A 19,680-nucleotide genomic window follows, 5' to 3' on the forward strand; every position below is an offset into this window, starting at 1 on the left:
ATTGATCTCAATATGCAAGCTATGAAAATGTGATACAACTACCTCAACTGACATAGACACACAAGCATGTGAGTGCATGAGAATAAGGTCTAGAGGTTTCAAAGGTTCACAACCAAGAATAATTTCAAAGGGTTTTAGACCTAAAGACCAGTTCACAGGATCGTTATATGCAATTTGAACAATTGGAGGGATCAAGTCCCAATTCTCAAGATTTTTCTGGACTAGAGACTGTAATAAATTGTCAGGATTTTGGTTAGTACTTTTGTTTTGACCATCAATTTGAAGTTGGTCAGTGGTGGATAATTTTGCCTTAGTGTTAACCACAGGCGACTGGATTTTCCAAGGGTGACTGGTGACATCATCAAGCTCTTTAACTTGAGTAAGGGTATGACATATAACATGTGATCGAGAATTGTCGGAGATAAGGGATCTAGTATCCAAAGTCTCGAGAAGAGTCTGGATTCCACCTAAGGAAGTGTCCTCACTATCATCCAAGTCATCAAAATCTTCAAATTTAGGTTCATAGACTAGATCTTCTAACGGCTCCTCTATTACATTATTTCGTTCTTTCATGACTAAGGTTCGATTAGGACATTTAGAAGAAATGTGATCAAAGTCTTTACAGTTGACGCACAACAAGTAAGAAGAAGACTTTGGAATTTTAGAAATTCTACCCTGATTTTTCAAGATTGGAGGAACATCAGACGGGAGAGGCCCTAGAAGGGACTTAATGGGAGGAATTGGAGCCAATGACACCGAAAGATGATTGTCAATATGCTTTCTACATGAAAAAGAAGATCTTGGACTCTCACAACCTTTACAATTATTTCTCCAAATAGGAGGAACATTAGACGGAGACGGTTTTATGATAGACTTATGATGAGGCGACGCTAATGAGATAGGTGAGCGACGATAACCACGCTTTTCATATGGAGTACTAATAATCAACTCATAATCTCGAGCTAAAGAGTAAGCGCGATCAAGAGTAGTGACACCTCGAAGGAATAACTCGCGCTTAAGATCATTTCTCAGACCTTGGCTAAACCTACTGAAAGTCGTGTTCTCATCCTCAATTAAATGACATTTGGTTCGAAATTCCTCAAATTGCGCGATATACTCAGTTACTAATTGATTTCCTTGTTTAAGGGCATTCCATTGAGTAAGAATTTCAAAATTATTTCATTCTCGCTCACGAATCTGATCTCTATTCCTATCCCTATCCTTACGATCGGGTCGAAAGTATTTTTGATTACCCTGTCGACGATGTTGTCTATTCTGGGACTCCTTAGAATTATCAACATCAATCGAATGAGGGATGTGTTTAAAATTTTTCAAACTAACAGATAGGGCCTTACTCTTCAAGAGTAGCGGTCATTTGAGTTTGAATAGCCGCTATTTGTCGAGTGAGTGCATTGAATTGTGAGGGATTCATGTTTAAGGTACTAGAGCTAGAAATGACAAGATGACCAATATGTAACTACCTGCACTGTAATAGCAACTTAATGACATGCAATAGAGAGATCAACAAACAAAAAGTGCAAGTACTGGAAAATGAAAATTTGAGCTATTTTTTATTGTTATTATTATTTTTTTTAAATTTAAATTTTGGGACTAAAATTATATACAACAAGCTAGTACTGCTGGTATATGTAAAATAACAAAGCAATGGTCAAATACTAGTCAAAACCTAATCACGTAAAATATGCAGGTTCAAGTGAGATTTAAAGAGGTCAAAGGATCCAATTACGTGAGTTTAGATAAAAATAGATCAGCACCAGCACAAAAATTTAATTGATGCAATTTCAGAATGAAACAGTAATATAAACCAACAATAAATAAAAGCAAGAACTTCCCTTTCGTTCGTCGAAGTAGTCAAGCTAGATCAACCAGAATAAAAGATGTACATGTAAATAATATAAAAGAAGTTTCTTCTCTTTTTTTTTTTTCTTTTCTTTCTTCTTTTTTTTCACTTTTTTTTTTTGGAACTGCAGAAAACGATAAATAAATAAAAAAGAAATTTCGGGTGTGAACAGTACCCGTGAACAGTAACGATTTTTTTTTTTTTTTTTGAAACTGCTGAAAAATCTATAAAAAAAAAAAATTGAAATTCCGGGTGTGAACAGTACGATTTTTTTTTTTTTTTTGCCTAATCAACTAGAAAGAAAATTGAACAAGAAAACTGCTGCCTCATAACAATTTTTTTTTGTTTGTGCTGTTTCACAAGTTTTTGGGAAGAGGATAGGAAGAAAGTTTTGGATTGTGGATGAAAAATTACCCATGTTTTGGCTCTGATACCAAATTTGATGCAGCACCAATGGGACAATTCATTGAAAAATAGAACAGATCTATAGGGAGAAGGAATTAAAGAGAAGAATGAGGAATTAAAGGGGGGAAGAAGAAGAATTTAATAGAAGAGGGCAGAATAAGGGGAGGGATGCGCCATAAGCCACCAAAATAATTATTCGTTCATCATCAACTGAAAGTTGCAATGCAAAATAGGTTTAAATAGTAAGCAACCCTAATGAGCTTGGGCCCGAGCCCATACAAGTCCAAATTTAAATAATAATCCAAGAAAATAAATAAAGCTTAAATAAAATAAGTAAACGTCGTCCAATGTCCTCATCACAAACCAAACCGTGTGACACCACTATATCAATCCTTTTTCAATTATTTTTAACTTTCATACTTTCGAATTCATATTTGACGCCACAACGGAAATATTCATTTATGGAGGGACAAATAGTTACAAAATATTGACAAATTTAGAGTCGCTAGTAAAAGCGTCAATAAAAGGAACATCGTGATTTAAAAGTTCCACAGATGACTATCTTGACAATTGGCTTCTATAAGCAAATTCCTCGTCGGTACATCGAGCCTTATAAATAGTAAAAGAAAAAAAGAAGTTACTTTTATAGTACGCAGAATACTCTCAAAATAAGTAAAATTTTCACGATAATTTAGTATTAAAATTTGCTAATAAAACTTCGACATTAATTCGACAAACTAAGAATTGAAATAATTAATATCAAAAAAATTTCCAAATAAATCTATATCAGTCGTAAATTAATTTTAATTGACTTTATATAAAACATTAAATAATAATAAAACAACAAAAATATAATATATCTAATAAAAAACTTAAAACTACTAATTTGAAAAAATAAGTCAATATAAATTATAATTCATAAAACTATAATTTCAAGTAGAACTTTGATATAAATATGATTAGTGTTAGTTAGTGTATTAATAATTTTAATTATTTACAATTTAAACATTTACGATTTAAATGATGAAATTATATAAATACTAATTCTTCAGTTACTTTAGTATGTTGATAATTTATTTAGTAATTTTCTCCCTTATTAAATATAATTTCAGTCAAATTTGACTTGAAAATATTATCTACAACTATATCATATAAAAACATTATAATATCTCCTATAGTCAAGGAACTTTATCTGTAATTAAAAGTACTCTTTTATTCAAACAACTTATGATTACAATTTATTCAAACAAATACAGATTGTAAATAAAATAAGTTACTCATGGGTGAAATTTTAAGCTTAGACTAGAGAACCCATTATTTTTAAATATTCAATGATAAAAACAATGAAAATATATAAAGGATAAATATCTATGTACCGAAAATGGGTTACCGAATTGGTGCCCTACTCTCACATGCGCGCGGATTTAGAAATTTTGGCTTGTGGGACCTGTCCTCCTATTGTGAGTGTAGGTAAAAGATTTGGTAAAAATGTGTGTGTAAATATTGCATTGTCAATATATAAAATAGAATTGAACAATGTAACATGACCCCAATTCTTAGATCTTGCTCAACATATATTCCAAGAGAACACTAACTTGACCTCTATGTCACGAACCTAGATTCGTTACACCGAACAAACTAGAACCGTGCGGCCTTAACGTTTGACAATCCCCGTCCTTCACGAGAAAACGTTAAGTCAACCTTTCTATGCCACAAATAATTTAACCAATGAGGCTAAATTATAACCACTTTGAGAAGAGAATTTTGGAGTAAGGAATATATGGAAAGCAAGTAAGGATAGGGAAACTTTCTTTGTATAAATAAAAGGGGAAAACTTTACAATTTCTCTAATGAATAAACTCATTTCACTCTACATTCTCTACACATTTTCTACATTTACTACATATCTTTACAAATGAGACTTATATCTCTATTTATAGGCAAAACTTAAACCTCCTTAAGCATTCCACTTTACAACTCGCGCTTAGTTGGTTATAACTCGTGCTTAGTTAGTTACAACTCATGCTTAGTTGTCGTCAAATGGACATTCTCTACCATGTTCCTTGCAAGTTGGCACCAACTCGATCTCAGCTTGCATACAACTCGCGCTTAGCTTGCATTGTAGATATTTATCCTTGCCAACTCAATCTTAGCTTGCATATTGATAATATCTTGCAAGTGGCACAAGTGGATAAGTTGTACAAGTTGCCTACTTGCATCCCAAAATATCCCGCTGCAGGTCCATGTACTTTTCCTCCCAAAATGGCTGGTTCGGGACTTTGAAAAACCTCATAAGCGTGCTGAAAAATAGTACGATTTAGGCAGCCTGCATTCTGCCCAAAACAATCTATATGCGTCCCTAGCCTGAGTCTACCTGCATCCCTCAATCGCGAGCTGTTCCGTCCTGCTGAAACGCGTTACCCGTGCTGTCTTGCAGCCACTACCGAGACGGATCAATCGCGACCGTGTGGGGCATAAGTCACTCCCCCACTGAATTTGGCGACGCCTTCATCACATATCGCCGAAGCTTAGACCTTATTTGCCATAAATCTATTTCATTTTCCCATTTTGTGCCATGACATTCCCGTGCATGCCAAGCCTTAAGTCATGACCTTGCGGTCCCTAACATTCTCCCCCACTCAATCCGCTAACGTCCTCGTAGCGAAACGTGTTCGGTGCATCCTCATGCAACCTTGCATTGTCGTTCCTGTCAATGGGCATCAAAGTTCTCCCAACTTGCGGCACCATCTCCTCGATGACCGAGTTTCCACAGTGCCCCTTGCACCTCTTCCTGTTGCAACCTCTTGCATGCCACCTTTGACACCAACCTTCACCCTTAACACCTCTACCTTGGTTCCTCGGATGGGATGGACAACTCCTACGATTGTAGTGTCCCCACACCTGTCGAAGCTTTGAACCTTCGTGCACCTAATTTCGGACTTCTTTGACAATGCTTCCTCAATTTCCTTCTTTTTCGATAGTTCCCTCGACAACTCCGTGGGCATAATGTCCTTATCACCTTCAAGGACTTCAGCTAACTGCAACCCTGACAGTTGTTGTGTTTCCATCTCCCCAGAAACTATTTCGACACTCGTAGCATTAAACAGCTGGAATGAATTCATTCGAACTTCATCCTCGTCTTGGCTATCCATAGCCTCCGGTTTGCTCTCCGAAATGGAAATAGATACCAATGATCCCAACTTAGGACAATCCCTCATGAGATGTGGTCCTTTGCAAATAAAGCAACCTCGAGGTGTAAAATTACTCCTCTTCTTCTCATCATATTGCTTACTCCAAGTATTTGGTTTGTTGCCACCGAGTTTGTAATCAACTTTGGGATTTGGCCTCAAATTCGGCTTACTCCATTGCATGGCTTTCCCTGTATCTTCCTTATTACCCCCAAAATTTTCTTTGGCGGGTTTGATAGTTTTAGCTTCGGTCTCAAGACTTTCTTCAAACTCCGTCAAGGATTCGACTACTGCAATTGCATCGTCTACGATTTTGACATCACGACATTGCAACTTTTGTCTTATCCATGTTGCACAACTGTCTAGAGAATAGAATAGCAAATCATCCTCCGGCATGCTTGGGATTTGAAGCATAAGGGTCGTGAACTCTTTAACATAGTCATGAATTGTTCCCGTATGTTTCAATTCCCTCAATTTCTTGCGGGCCTCATAGACAACATTCTCCGGGTAGAATTGCCTCTTTATTTCCCTTTTGAACTCATCCCAAGTATCAACTGTACAAGCCCCCCTTGCAATTTCACCATGCTTATGATGCCACCACAACGCCGCAATATCCGAGAGATACATAGAAGCGGTCCGAATTTTCATGGCTTCATCAACAAGATTTACACCTTCAAAGTAGACTTCTATTTGCCATAGGAAGTTTTCCACATCTTTGGCATCCGTCGTCCATCATAATGTTTAGGCTTCGGGTATTCAATCCTCGGGGCAACAATAGTTGAAGCGGCACCTCCGCTTGTACCGGTAGTGGAGTGCTTGTATTGATCAAGCTCTTTGCTCATTCTTTCCATCATCACAGCCAATTGGTTAACTTGGCCATGCATGGCAGAAACAACATCCAAGACTTTGGTTTGGAGACGACCAAAATCATCCGTCACCGCAGCTTGTCCGGCTATCACAGCTCGAACATCATATTTCATCGTTTGGATATCATTTTCCAACAATACTTGTGTGTCCATCACCTCTTGGACATTAATTTGTAGGGTTTCTAGCTTTCCAATGGCGTGTCCCTCCAACGCCTCGAAGGAGCTTTCAAGATATTCGACTTGATCACCCATATTTGCGATGATTTGGTCAAGTTTCCCTTCCATGTTGGTGGCTTCCCTCACCTTACTTTTGCCTCGAGTTTTCCTTACTTCAGTTTGAGCAGCACCTCAACCCATCTCCTCAATCTCAATATCAACAGTTTCTTGAGATTCTGCCATTTGAGCACCTCACCCAAATCTAGCTTCCAAGAATCTCCGGCGAATCTGGCTACCACAGCCGCACTTGGTTACCACAACCAAACCTTCGCCTTGATATTGTCTCCGTAGTCCACCCTACGTGAACCTTACACAGACATCACCTCACCTCTGAGATGAAAAATTAGTGTAACCCCACGTGAACCTTGCTTTGATACCACTTGTCACGGACCTAGATTCGTTACACCCGAACAAACTAAAACCGTGCGGCCTTAACGTTAGACAATTCCCGCCTCTCACGAGAAAACGTTAAGTCAGTCTTTCTACACTCACAAATAATTTAACCAATGAGACTAAATTATAACCACTTTAAGAAGAGAATTTTGGAGGAAAGCAAGTAGGATGAGGAAACTTTCTTTGTATAAATGAAGGGGGAAAACTTTACAATCTCTCTAATGAATAAACTCACTTCACTCTATATTATCTACATTTACTACATATCTTTACAAATGAGACTTACATCTCTATTTATAGGCAAAACTTAAACCTCCTTAAACATTCCACTTTACAACTCGCGCTTAGTTGGTTACAACTCGTGCTTAGTTGTTGTCAAGTGGACATTCTCTACCATGTTCCTTGCAAGTTGGCGCCAACTCAATCTTAGCTTGCATACAACTCGTGCTTAGCTTGCATTGTTGATATTTATTCTTGCCAACTCAATCTTAGCTTGCATATTGATAATATCTTGCAAGTGACACAAATGGACAAGTTGTGCAAGTTGCCCACTTGCATCCCAAAATATCCCGCTGCAAGTCCATATACTTTTCCTCCCAAAATGGCTGGTTCGGGACTTTGAAAAACCTCATAAGTGTGCTGGAAAATAGTACGATTTAGGCAGCCTGCATTCTGCCCAAAACAATCTACATGCGTCCCCAGCCTGGGTCTACCTGCGTCCCTCTATCGTGAGCTGTTCTGTCCTGCTGAATGCGTTACCCGTGCTGTCTTGCGACCGCTACTGGGACGGATTGATCGAGACCGTGTGGGGCATAAGTCACTCCCCCACTGAATTTGACGACACCCTCATCGCATACCGTCGAAGCCTAGACCTTATTTGCCATAAGTCTATCTCATTTTCCCACTTTGTGCCATAACATTCCCGTGTCATGCCAAGCCTTAAGTCACGACCTTGCGGTCCGTAACATCTAGCTACCTTCTTGATTATTTCGAATTGTCTACTTCAAATTACCAAAATTATGCTCAAATCCCAATTTATCTACTGGATTTGGGTCAAGTTACTCTGCTCAACTTATAAACGTGCAAACCAACTCGATCACTCATACCTGGTACCTCTATCCAAATGGGGTCAAGTTGCCTTGTTTAGCATATCTTCGAGGTGAACAAGCACACTCAACCCTTTGTACCTCTACCTAACCAAAATAGTAAATTTGCTTTGATAAGAATATTTTCAAAGTAAAGAAGCCAATTCCATCACCAATGTCTTAAAACCGGTCCAAGCAGCGACTAGGAAAAAGGGTCAAGTAGTCAAAGCAATGGTAAAGAAACTAGCACTTTTTTCTCCAAAATCAATGGGACCCACAACTTTTCCCCCACTTTAAAACCATATTCTGAAAAAAAAAATCATTTTTCACTTGAAAAAATCTGTATCAAGCAAGCTTTAAAAAATAAAACAACAAAATCTAAGGTGCGCTCACCAGTTTTAAGTGGTTTTCAATTATCAATTTTCCATCTTTTCACCTAAAAGGCTAAAATTGCAAAAATCTTACCATGCGCACAGCAAGTCTGGTCCAGTTTTGACAACATTTGTTGATCACGCGGAACTCTACCCCAAGCCAAGTTTCCTTTGTATATTTTCTAAGTGAATGTCCATTCGAAGCCTAATATTGTAACCTGACAAATTTTCTAAGTGAACGAACCGAATCAACTATCAATACTTGACTTGACTAGAGTAAACTGCTTTATTACATCATATTTTCCAGGAGACAAAGCCACTAGACCCTATTACTACTATTCGACAAGGTCAGAGTTTTCTTGTTTAACATATAACAAGTACACAGACCTCATTATCTAAAATCAACCAAGTTTAGGCACTCGAACCCTAATATTAGCAACTTGAACACAGTCTACTGGTCATTTTCAACTTTGTTCCCACTTGATCCCTAAACCAAGGAGCCAAAATGGTATTCATGAACAAAGAATAAACCACTAACCTTTCAATATTGACAGTGGGTTAAAAAACGTATTCGTGCAGCTTGATGCTAAGTTAATGAAGAGAATCTTTACGTGTTTTTGCCTTCTCTTTATTTAGTTTATGGGTGCTGTGTAGCCTTCTTTCTGTTTTTGCTTTCTCTATATGTGAAGAAAACATGTCAAGTAATTGATGATACGGAAATGAAAATAGGCGACAGAAAAAGGAGAATTTTCTGCTATCTTTTAGTAAATTGGATGTAGTTACTATTACATGATATGGCACGAAGAATGCAAAACATCATTATCAATTCTAAAGAAAATTTTGTTAAAGCCTCTTCCATAGGAAAAAACAAGGGTGTACTTTCACCCTACTTTCCAAATTATTGACCAACTAATGTATTTTTTTTTTTTTTTTTTTTACCAAATATATCTGTGGAGTGTTATGCAATATGATATTATTTTGTTTCCAAAAGTTACTGATGGATTTTCAACGTGTGACAGAACATCATTTGGTGTCCAACATTACCAACAATATGAAATCGTTGTTTTCTAACAAACTTTACAGAGGAGTTGTCAATAGTTCTTGTTAAGTTACCAAGAACTTCAATCTTAAGTTAATATACTATTGACTCTATTGTCAATCAGCAATCTCCATTTTTCTTGCTACGTAAGGTAGACCAGAAAGTATTACTTTATACCTCCCAGTATCCCACCACATCCAGACCTATAACATTTATCTCTATTACCTTCATTCTACAAAGAATGCAAAGTTAAAATGAGTTTTTATAGTATTATCATCCTAATTTAGTCTAATTCCTTACAAAGGAAAAGGTAAGTAAGGAATTAATATTAAAAAATTCACTGCATACTAATATTTATTCAAGGAAAAGTCTGTGGGAAAAGTGATATTTCCTCCATCCCAAAGTGAAATTGAATGTTTCAGCTTAACGTGGATGTCTGGTTGAGAAGAAATTGAAAAGCTGCAAAAACTTGTGTGCCCATAGATGTGATGTAAAAACATTTTCAATTGAATGGAGTACAGTGCTAATGAAAAGAAATGCAAATTTTACATCGAAAAAGGAAAGATAGATTGGTACTAGCACAAGAAAAAATATGAAACATGGAGCTACTATTGACATTAACCCCCTGGTTTGAACTGTACACCAGCGACATATTGGATACATAGCATTTGATAAGAAATTGGACAGTACAATGGACTACTTTTTCTTCTTTATTCTGTCTAGTGTAGTGGCTAGTAATGATCAACCCACATTACAAACATGCTACAGGCGTCATAGATTGTCCTCACACCAAAAGATTCAGTTACTCCACATACTTACAATCTATAATCAGGCAAGACAAAAACAGATAGTAGACACAGCCAAGTAGCTTGAACATAACCAACCTGAGTGTATTCCTCAAGCTTGATCACCCATTTCAGCAGTAGTATTCCCTTTTACCACTTTGTACATGGGGCTCATTCTGGTGATATTCCATGGACTACCTGTCATCAGAGAGTAGGTCCGCATTATTTAAAATCCACCTACCCTCTTCTCCTCTAAACAAAGAACAGAGGTACACTATTAAGTTAAAACAGGGGATGGGAAAGGAAGAGGCAGAGAAGGAATAAAGCACCTTATGTTTTGATGGAAAAAAAAAGAAAAAGAAAAAAAAATGAAAAATGAAAAAAGGAAGACAATACTAGTTAGAAACCAAAAAAAAAAAAAAAAAAGAAGAAGAAAAAACTGGCATTTTCTATCAAAATTATGGTCATGTGAATGAGAAAAATTAAACAAGACCGATGACCAGATTAGAGCCACTAGATCATTGCACAATGAAAATAAAATTCTAAGGAATACAAGTGCCAAAGGCAACAAATTTTAGATCCAAAAAGGTTACAAGAGAGTAGTTTTGCTAATGCAACACCTTTAAGAATCCTATGCAGTCAATCAATATTAAAATACTTTAAAAAGACCCTCAGCGCAGAAAATCCTTCTTCTCTACTACTTGACGCAACCATGTGACTACATTTTTCCTCTTAGCTCCATCTACAGCTAATTACTCTGCCAATCCACCCTCAGAGGGTAAAAAGGCCAGAGGAATGTTTAGTCACACTTCTAATAGGAGTTGATTTATCAACTAATTGACTGTTTATATGTCAGCCATGTCATTGACAGTTAACAAAATTACAACAAAAAAAAAACGAAAACTAATTCCTATATAACTGAAAGACAAGTGACGAGATTTAATAGCTACTGTTTCTTCTCACTGGACACACCATTCTCAACTCTGCCATCAACAGCTTGATAAGGAACTTCAATCATTGGTCTTGGGGCAGGACGTTCACCAAAGTCATCTGGGAACTGTTCAAAATCAGGACCAAAATTGAACTTGACAACACAATTGGGTTGGTTCGGAAGAGTATACATTGAAGCTGCAGGATAGTAACGACCACCATAAAGATCCTTGAAAGCAACACCTTGGCATATACCATTTTTGAAAAAGGACATCTCACTTCCTGCACGGCAGAAGCAACAGTTTACTAGAACTCAGCAAAAAGGCTTCTGAACACAAGAACTACATATCTGAGAACTGAGCTTCTAAGAAAGCAGACTGCTAATATTTCTCAAAAGAAATGTGTAACAAATAACATTATGCTAATATTAAACCAGAATAAATGCAAAAACTCTTGTTACTTTGTTAGAAGGTCAGGTGATACCATATATCAATAGGATAAAAAATATTGCATTGCTTAGAGTTTTCAGTTATTCAATGTTCACGGACTTAAAAAAAGAGATACGATAATAATGCAACATAGAAATACCATACAACTCAAAGTTCCGATACCACAGCAAAGAAAACTCTGAACAGGAAGAAAAAGAGAAAGACAGAAGATAAATATAACCAAAGAGAGCAGTTATATACACGAACAAGAAGAAAGATCAGCAACAGCAGAATGGGCTCATTCACTAAAAAATATTCTACAACAGAATGCCATTGCTGGGTGGCGTCCCATCTGCCATGCAGTTGTGAATTGCTACAATGAGAAATGCTAAATAGCTACAAGCAAATTCCTTGAACAACTCAATGGCCCACAAACAATACTAACTAGAACAAATCATACTTGAAAATTCAAAGATACAGCTAACAGGAAAACATCAGTCGATTACCACTGGCTAAGTTCCAGTATAAAGCACACGCGGTCCATAATACCAGTTGACCATAAGTAAAACCAACATTCTTCCAATAATGATCATCTATACAAGAAGCAAATATAAAAGAACAAAAATAGGCAATAAATAACCTGCATTGCCGAAATTAATGCTTCACTCACCTGGCACAACTTTTGGGGGGTCCTCCTTGGGATTGGGAGCACAAACATACCGCTGGCCCTTGTACAAAACCATGCGTGGAGGATCAGGAGCATAGGACCCTCCGTCTGGCAAATTAATATAAAAACCGATAACATCACCTTCTTTATATCCTTCCTCCCCATACTTCTCCCTCAATGCCTTGTGCACTTTACTCCCATCAATATCCCTATATCCAAAGCTATTCCCATCATACCCCACAGGAGCCTGCAAGTCCCCTTTATCTGTGGACCACCCCAACCTTGTATGCCCTGTCTCACCCAGATGCACCACCTTAATCTCGAAATACCATGCGCCCTCTTCAGCCCCCCTTGTCGCCCTAACCATTCTGTACCCCTTCGTGCTGCCAGCACTCAATCTATCCTCGCTTAATTCCACCTTTTCAGCCTTATAAACCTTCGACAGGCAAATCTTCAAATCCGGGCTATCATCACTTTTGTCAGGGAACCTCGGGATAGGGGTTATCAAAACCTTATCTTCAGTTGCCGTGTTGGTACCCGTGGTATTTTTGGAACTGTGGTTTCCATTGGAGGCGTTTTTGGCCTTTTTCTTCCCCTTCCTTGTGGTCGTCGTCCACACATCCTTGTTCTTCTTCTTCAACTTCTTGCTCGTCTTCGCAGCTGTAGCCTTTCCATTTTGAGCTGGGGGCGTAGCTCCTTCCATGGCCGAGGGTATTTCGGCAATATCATTCTCTAGGAGTTCAGGTTTAGGCAAATCCGATAGCTGTTTTTGCTTCTTAGGTGGGGCCTCTTCTTCTTCGTCGTCGTCGTCCTCCTCCTCGTCCTCTTCTTCTTCCTCTGAATCAGGGTGCGAAATCGGGGACTGTTGGGATCCATTCTGGTCGGATTCCGGAGCAATTGGAGTTCCGTGGTTGGAGATTTCGTCGGAGGAAATTTCTTCGGACGCGAGAGTTTCTGGTTCTTCTTTGATGCTGTTCACGGGCTCGGATCTGGTGTCCGGTGTGGCGGTGGCGGGTAAGGTGGCCTCCTCAATCGCTGCAGTGGAGGTCGGCGGCGGCACATCATTTATATTTTCGTCCAAGATGGCCGGGAAGGCATCCATATTGAGGAAGTTGGGATGAGTAGAAAAGTTTTGGTTATATGAGACCAAAAAGTGGAGGAAAAATATGTGGAAATGACCTTCGGACTGTAGCAAATTTTAATATTGGTCATTGACCCATTAAATAAATAAAAAAAATTAAAATATAACTTTACATTAAAAAAGCGATTTTATCTCTTCACTATACAGACTGTTAGAAAGTGAAATCAAATTGGTCGACCTTCGAAAAAATCGACGCCACAGTTGCACGAAGAACGAACGATCAACCGCTGGCCGAAACCACCAACGTTCAATCGACGACTTGCACGCTACTATTCCGGTTAGTTTTCGCACTCGAAGTTTATTAAAAGTTTCAGTTTTTTCATTCATTATTTTTACGTTTATTCTGTTTAATTCATGCATGAGTAACTACTAGTTAAATTGTGGGTCATATTGGGATGAAAAATGTGAATTTTTTGTAATTTTTGGATCTCTCCATCGTCGACAATGACGATTTCTACTTAGAAAAGACGACGACTGTTAATAGTCGATCTAGACTCTTAACAATCGGACCATAGACTGTGAACAGTCTGGACCGACTGTTAAACAGTCATGGGCCGACTTTTAACAGTCGGTCCAGACTGACTGTTATGTATTTAATTTTTTCTTTGTTTTTTTTATCAATTTTTATAATTAATTTATTTTTTTATTAGATTAAATAATTATGTTATTTATTTATTTATTTAATTTTTATAATTGTCTTTTATTTATATAATTTAATAATTGAATACTATCTAAAATTAACAATTTATTTTGTTCATTTTATTTTTGTTTTTTTGAAATAATCTTAGATTTTTTTTTTCAAATTTATTTAGATAATATATTTGTTCTTTAAATTTTTTAAAAATCTATTTAATTTGAAATTTCTTGTTCGTAAATATATTTTAAATGATTACTAGATTAATTTGATTAAATAATAATTATGTTAATTTTTTTTATAATTACCTTTTTTTATATGACTTAATAATTGAATAGATAATGTTGTCCGAAATTAACAATTTATTTTGTTCATTTTATTTTTCTTTTATGAAATAATCATTGATTTTGTTCTAATTTATTTAAATAAAATTTATATTCTTTATTTTTTTTAAATGTATTTAATTTGAAATTTTTTTTGTAAATATATTTTCCAAATGTAATATACAAGAGAAACTAAATTATTTTAATTTTTAAATTTGCATTGAATTTATTTTGTTATTAGTGTAAATGTCTTGCGTATTGTATGGTAGTTATAATTCGGTTGCCTTGATTTTTTGAGATTATGCGTTACTTTATTATCTATTATTCAATGTTCTAACATTTGAATTTTTGCAGGATGGAGTATCATTTAGATGAGGAGTTGAGATGGATGGCGGGGAAAGCTACTTTGAACAGTAGCTTTGAGAGTTTTACTGCGGTGTTGTAGCTGCTTAATGATCATCACGGAGATATGCTGCGACAGTTCTTATTGTGGCCACTATACCAAATACGAGAAATGCAGTACTCAGGACAGATCATCGATGCACTTCTATGTCGGCTTTTAAGGCCAGTCGACGGTGATTCCCTCCACTTCGACCTCGGGGGTAAGGTCGTCAGTTTCTCGATTTATGAGTTTAGCTTGATCACTGGACTGAGAATTACGGACGTCAATACAGCCATTGAGAGAAGCAATAGGCTGTACGAGACGTACTTCCAGGGACATGGCTCTGTGCATCTATCTGAGTTGATGGTCGCGATCAGGGGGTGCGATCAGATGCTAGATAGATTGAAGCTTCGGCTGGTCTACATCCTCGAGAGTGTGATGAGGTGTCATCACAAGAAGACTATCATCGACATTTTTCATTTGGAAGTTGTTGACGACATTAATGCGTTCAACAACTATCCATGGGGCCGGAGATGCTACGAAGACATCGTACATGTCTTCACTAGATTACACTCGAGGCCCAGGGAGTCAATGCGTAAATATGATACATATGGGTTGCTCTTAGCGGTGCAGGTAAATGTTTAATATAATTGAAGTTAAAGTTTTAGTATATTATATTTATGAATAATAAATGTATGTGTTGCAGATTTGGGTGTATGAGACAGTCCCTGCACTGGGAGCTCGCTTCGCGAAGCGAGGGGAGACACGATGACCTCGGATGTATCATTGAAGATCATCGCGAGCGAAGGGATGTCCCCACTGGGAAACAGTTATCGGCCCTCCTCGACGATCCTCACGTAAGTATTATGAATTTGTGATTTATATTATACGTAGTTTAACTCCGTTTACATGATCGTTAACTAGTTGAAATGCCAATATGTCAGCTTGAAGTTATACCTGAGTTGACGTCGTCGATAGAAGAAGAGGCTCGGGGTCTTGTGCGGGATGTAGGCGTTCTGTACACCGAAGACGAGGAGATGTCTGATTCGAGCCTGGACCGAGATTGGGTATGTGAATTAAATATAATTTATTGAATATCGTCGACGTATAAATTTATTGAATAATTTTTAATGTTATTTATGTAGGAGGGCGGTCCAGCTGATCAACGATCACCTCCGCCGAGGGCATCGTCGCAGCCATTGACATCGCCTCCGCCGAGGGCATCGCCGCCGCCATTGGCATCGCCACCGCCGAGAGTATCTCCTTCTCCCTCGTCCAGACACGTCCCCCGTGTATCTTCGATACACAGTGATGATTTGTATGCTCATCTGACTGGATTTATAGCGGAGGAGGTCGGCGCGCTACAACGAGAGTTGACGGAGAGGGTCGATGATCTGGGATGAGAGTTGACCAAGAGGGTCGACGATCTGACGGGAAAGGTCGACTATCTGATAGGAAGAGTCAATGATATGGGACGAGAGTTGACATTGAGGGTTGATGATCTATCACATGATCTTGGAATGCTACGGTCTTGCGTTATCGACCTTCAGGATGCGGTAGGGACACTTAGAGGAGATTTAACCGTTAGTCGATGGGGGGACAGAGAGGATGGTGGAGATGATCGAGAGGGTGGCAGAGATGGTGATGGAGAGGGGGGTCACCCACATTTTTGGTATGATGAGATATTAGAGTCATTCTAGTTGTCTATGGAGGGGGATAGGATGGCCCCAATGGGGGGCGACGGGGGAGGCACCGACGGGAGGAATGGAGGAGGTGGCGACGGAGGGGGAGGCCCCGATGGGAGGGGCAAAGGAGGTGGCGATGGAAGGGGTGGTCCTGATGGGAGGGGCAGATGAGGTGGCGATGGAGGAGGTGGCCCCGGAGGGCGAGAGGACGCCCATCGTGATTGAGGGTAAGAGACATGCTGTTAATGAGACAGAGCAGGTGGTCGGCAAGAGGTTGAGAGTGCCGTCACAGTATGTTGTTTCCCCCTTCATGGCTAAGGCCAAGAGGAGGACGTTTATCGATGGGACGCACCCGAACTTATTTAGAGAGGTGGATAATGCCAAGTAGAAAGCATTCGAGACGGAGTGGAGGAGAATTATCCCCGGATAAGTATTTTATGATTTTAATAAAGCACTGTACGCTAACTCGTCTATGCTTATTTTAACATTTCCCTATTTTTTTAGCGCTACCCGCACGATAGGTAATCGGACGGTCTCAGACGCTTACAAGTGGTTCCACGATATCACGACTTCGAGAGCTTGGCTTGCCGACGATGTAAGTGAACTATTCATTTCGTGTTTTGTATGTATACGTCACTTTGTATTTATTAAATGAATAACTCATAATTTTTTGGTGTTTCTTGATACAGCACATCAACCTGCCCATGGACTTGCTGCGAGATCGAGCTCAGAGACATCCAAAATCATTTGACGTCCATGGTCAAGTCATATTAAACACCGAGTTCCTGCGTACCGTTACCATAGAGTATCAGTCGCTCCAACTTATGGGTAACGAGTACACGGTGCCAGAATATATGCTCGAGTGGGTCATAGGATTGTTGCCGAGTGTCGAGGGAAAATCATGTGAGGGTTGTACACATATGTACATTCCAGCATGCATCAATAAGCACTATGTTACGCTGGAAATCGTTTTTGCTGACACGACTATATATGTGTACGACCCAAATCATTCAAGTTTGACGCAAGGCCAGCTGGAGCAAAACCTGGAGTCCGTAGCTGTAATTGTTCCTATGATGGTCAGATAAGTGGGGATGACTGTACAGGACAGATTGCGGATTGTTCAGAACACGACGACATCGCGACAATTCGTAAGGTAAATGTTTGAACTTTGTTATTTTCATTTTTCAGATTTAGTTTTTTAGCTACACAGTACTGAACTGATCAATTTTTGTTCAATTGTAGCGGCGACTGCAGCATATTTGTCATTAAGTACGTTAAATTTTTAAGTATAGGACATAAGGTTGATGGAATCAACCAATCGTGGATACAGAACTGGAGAAAAAAGCTAGTATGTGATTTGTTCGAATTTAATGGTGACCCGTAAATTTGTATTAAATATATGTAACATTCGAATTATAAATTTAATTATTTTTTGTGATTATGAAATAATTGTAAATTTGTGTTCGATGTATATAACATTCACATTGTAAATTTAATTATTTTTTTATTATGAAATAATTGTAAATTTGTATTTAATTTATATAATTATTTTTCTGTAAGTTGATTTTTTGTTATTTTACACATATGCTGAGAATAGAACTAATTTTTTCATATGAATCATTTAAATACCGGTTATCAAGGATAAATATTGAACATTGAACATTTATGAAGAACAAATATTGAACGTACCTGTCTAATTGTCATTTAGGGGAATTTGACTGGTACAAAATTGTCGAGTATGCCCTATGGCTCTGTACCTGCCACACCTACGCGGTCGAGGGAACTCTCCGGTACATGGTATTTTAGATGTACTTGGACGTCCAGGACCACGCGGTTCAACTGCTGGTGGCAACAAATCATGAAACGGGAGAATGTGGTCTGGAACTTCCCACTCAGCTTCATTCGACAGAGGAAATATAGTCTCAGCATATGCTGTTCTCCAAGACTCAGTCGTATAATCCAAAGAGCATAACGTTCTCGCTGCAAAGCCTCGATACATGGTCACTGCAACTGCATGCTCACATGGAAAACTCTCCAACTGAAATCTCGTACAAGTGCATGTGTTATCAATCAAGTCCACCATATATGCCGTATTACGTGCACATTGCACGAAGAAGCGGAACTCATCTAGTGCTTTCACGTTCAATTTCCTCGCAACCTCTGCCGCCTTAAAGAGTTTCTCCTCTTGAACTGGGGCCAGCACGCTAATGCAACTCTGTGATGCCACACGTCGGTGATGAAACCACTGTTGCAGCTTGTTACAAATGTTCTCAATCATTGCGAGAATTGGTAACTCTCGATCCTTCTTAAACAATGCATTGAGAGACTCCGCATTATTCGACGTCATCATGTTGTATCGACGTCCTGGAAAGTATGATCGCGCCCAATGTTCGATCCCCATGTTCGTCAGATACTCCAACGTCGGTAATGATTTACTTCCTATCTCAAATATGAATTTATTACACTCTTCAGCACTATAAGCTTCGGTTGCTCTCTTGAACAATGAAACGATGCCTTTGCCCTGATATCTAGTTTTCAAATTACCTTGTATATGGTACATGCAATACCCGTGATGTGCCTCTGGAAAAATTTCAGCGATACCGTTTATTATAGACTGTCCCCAATCGGTTACAAAGGCAAGATTTTCGACTTCCCCGATCACTTTCCTCAGTTCGAAAAGAACCAATGCATGGACAGATTATTCTCGCTGTCGACTATGCCGAATGTAATAGGGTAAATTTGGATGTTGGCGTCTTGACATGTAGCAATAATTAATTTGTCTTGATATTTAGCTTTCAGAGTTGTACCATCAACTAGAATTACGGGTCGCATTGTATTTTGAAAACCCCGAATACATTGTCCGAGAGCCATGAAAAAATACTTAAAACAATTATCGCTCCCCGTCTCAATAAAAAATGTCGTGCTGGAATTAGTTCTCCCCATATTATGGCAACACCTGGCCAATTTAGCATAGCTCTCCTCAGCCGATCCCATTAAATCCTCCAAAGCACATTCTTTGGCCTTCTAGGCTTTCTGGTAGCTCATGACCATTCCATACTCTTGACGGACGTCATTAATGATGTCCGAAGGTCTGTAGATCGTCAAAGGGTCCTGATACTTGTGCATTATCTGTCGACCAATAAATCATGCTCGAGCTTGCCTGTGATCGTTTCGAAAAATTCCCACTTCGCAAGTATGTTCCCGTGAATACTTGTGAATTATGAAGCACTCATTCGTGTCCATCTTAGTTGCTCTCAAGCGCCAATTACAGCTGCCTTCGA

At 38.5% G+C, this 19,680-nt stretch overlaps 4 protein-coding genes across 4 annotated transcripts; 3 read left to right on the forward strand and 1 right to left on the reverse strand.

The window, feature by feature from the left end:
- Positions 1–9,948: 9,948 nt before the first annotated feature.
- On the reverse strand, positions 9,949–13,386 carry LOC111412323 (protein TRAUCO-like). The gene is made up of 3 exons (XM_023043213.1): positions 12,238–13,386; positions 11,182–11,421; positions 9,949–10,407 (listed from the first exon to the last, which is right to left on the reverse strand). Exons 1-3 carry the CDS (start codon positions 13,334–13,336, stop codon positions 10,322–10,324), a joined length of 1,425 nt encoding a protein of 474 aa, XP_022898981.1. The 5' UTR covers positions 13,337–13,386; the 3' UTR covers positions 9,949–10,321.
- Positions 13,387–13,452: 66 nt separating this feature from the next.
- On the forward strand, positions 13,453–15,359 carry LOC111412701. The gene is made up of 2 exons (XM_023043624.1): positions 13,453–13,652; positions 14,687–15,359. The coding sequence occupies exon 2, from the start codon at positions 14,802–14,804 to the stop codon at positions 15,357–15,359; it is 558 nt and encodes a 185-aa protein (XP_022899392.1). The 5' UTR covers positions 13,453–13,652; positions 14,687–14,801.
- LOC111412324 lies at positions 15,271–16,896 on the forward strand. Its single transcript, XM_023043214.1, has 4 exons — positions 15,271–15,347; positions 15,421–15,571; positions 15,659–15,781; positions 15,860–16,896. The coding sequence occupies exons 2-4, from the start codon at positions 15,431–15,433 to the stop codon at positions 16,115–16,117; spliced, it is 522 nt and encodes a 173-aa protein (XP_022898982.1). The 5' UTR covers positions 15,271–15,347; positions 15,421–15,430; the 3' UTR covers positions 16,118–16,896.
- Positions 16,557–17,738, forward strand: LOC111412325. The gene is made up of 3 exons (XM_023043216.1): positions 16,557–16,994; positions 17,089–17,552; positions 17,642–17,738. Exons 1-2 carry the CDS (start codon positions 16,872–16,874, stop codon positions 17,482–17,484), a joined length of 519 nt encoding a protein of 172 aa, XP_022898984.1. The 5' UTR covers positions 16,557–16,871; the 3' UTR covers positions 17,485–17,552; positions 17,642–17,738.
- The last annotated feature ends 1,942 nt before the right edge of the window (positions 17,739–19,680 follow it).

Source organism: Olea europaea, chromosome 16, assembly GCF_002742605.1.
Source record: "Olea europaea var. sylvestris chromosome 16, O_europaea_v1, whole genome shotgun sequence".
Classification (NCBI taxonomy): domain Eukaryota; kingdom Viridiplantae; phylum Streptophyta; class Magnoliopsida; order Lamiales; family Oleaceae; genus Olea; species Olea europaea.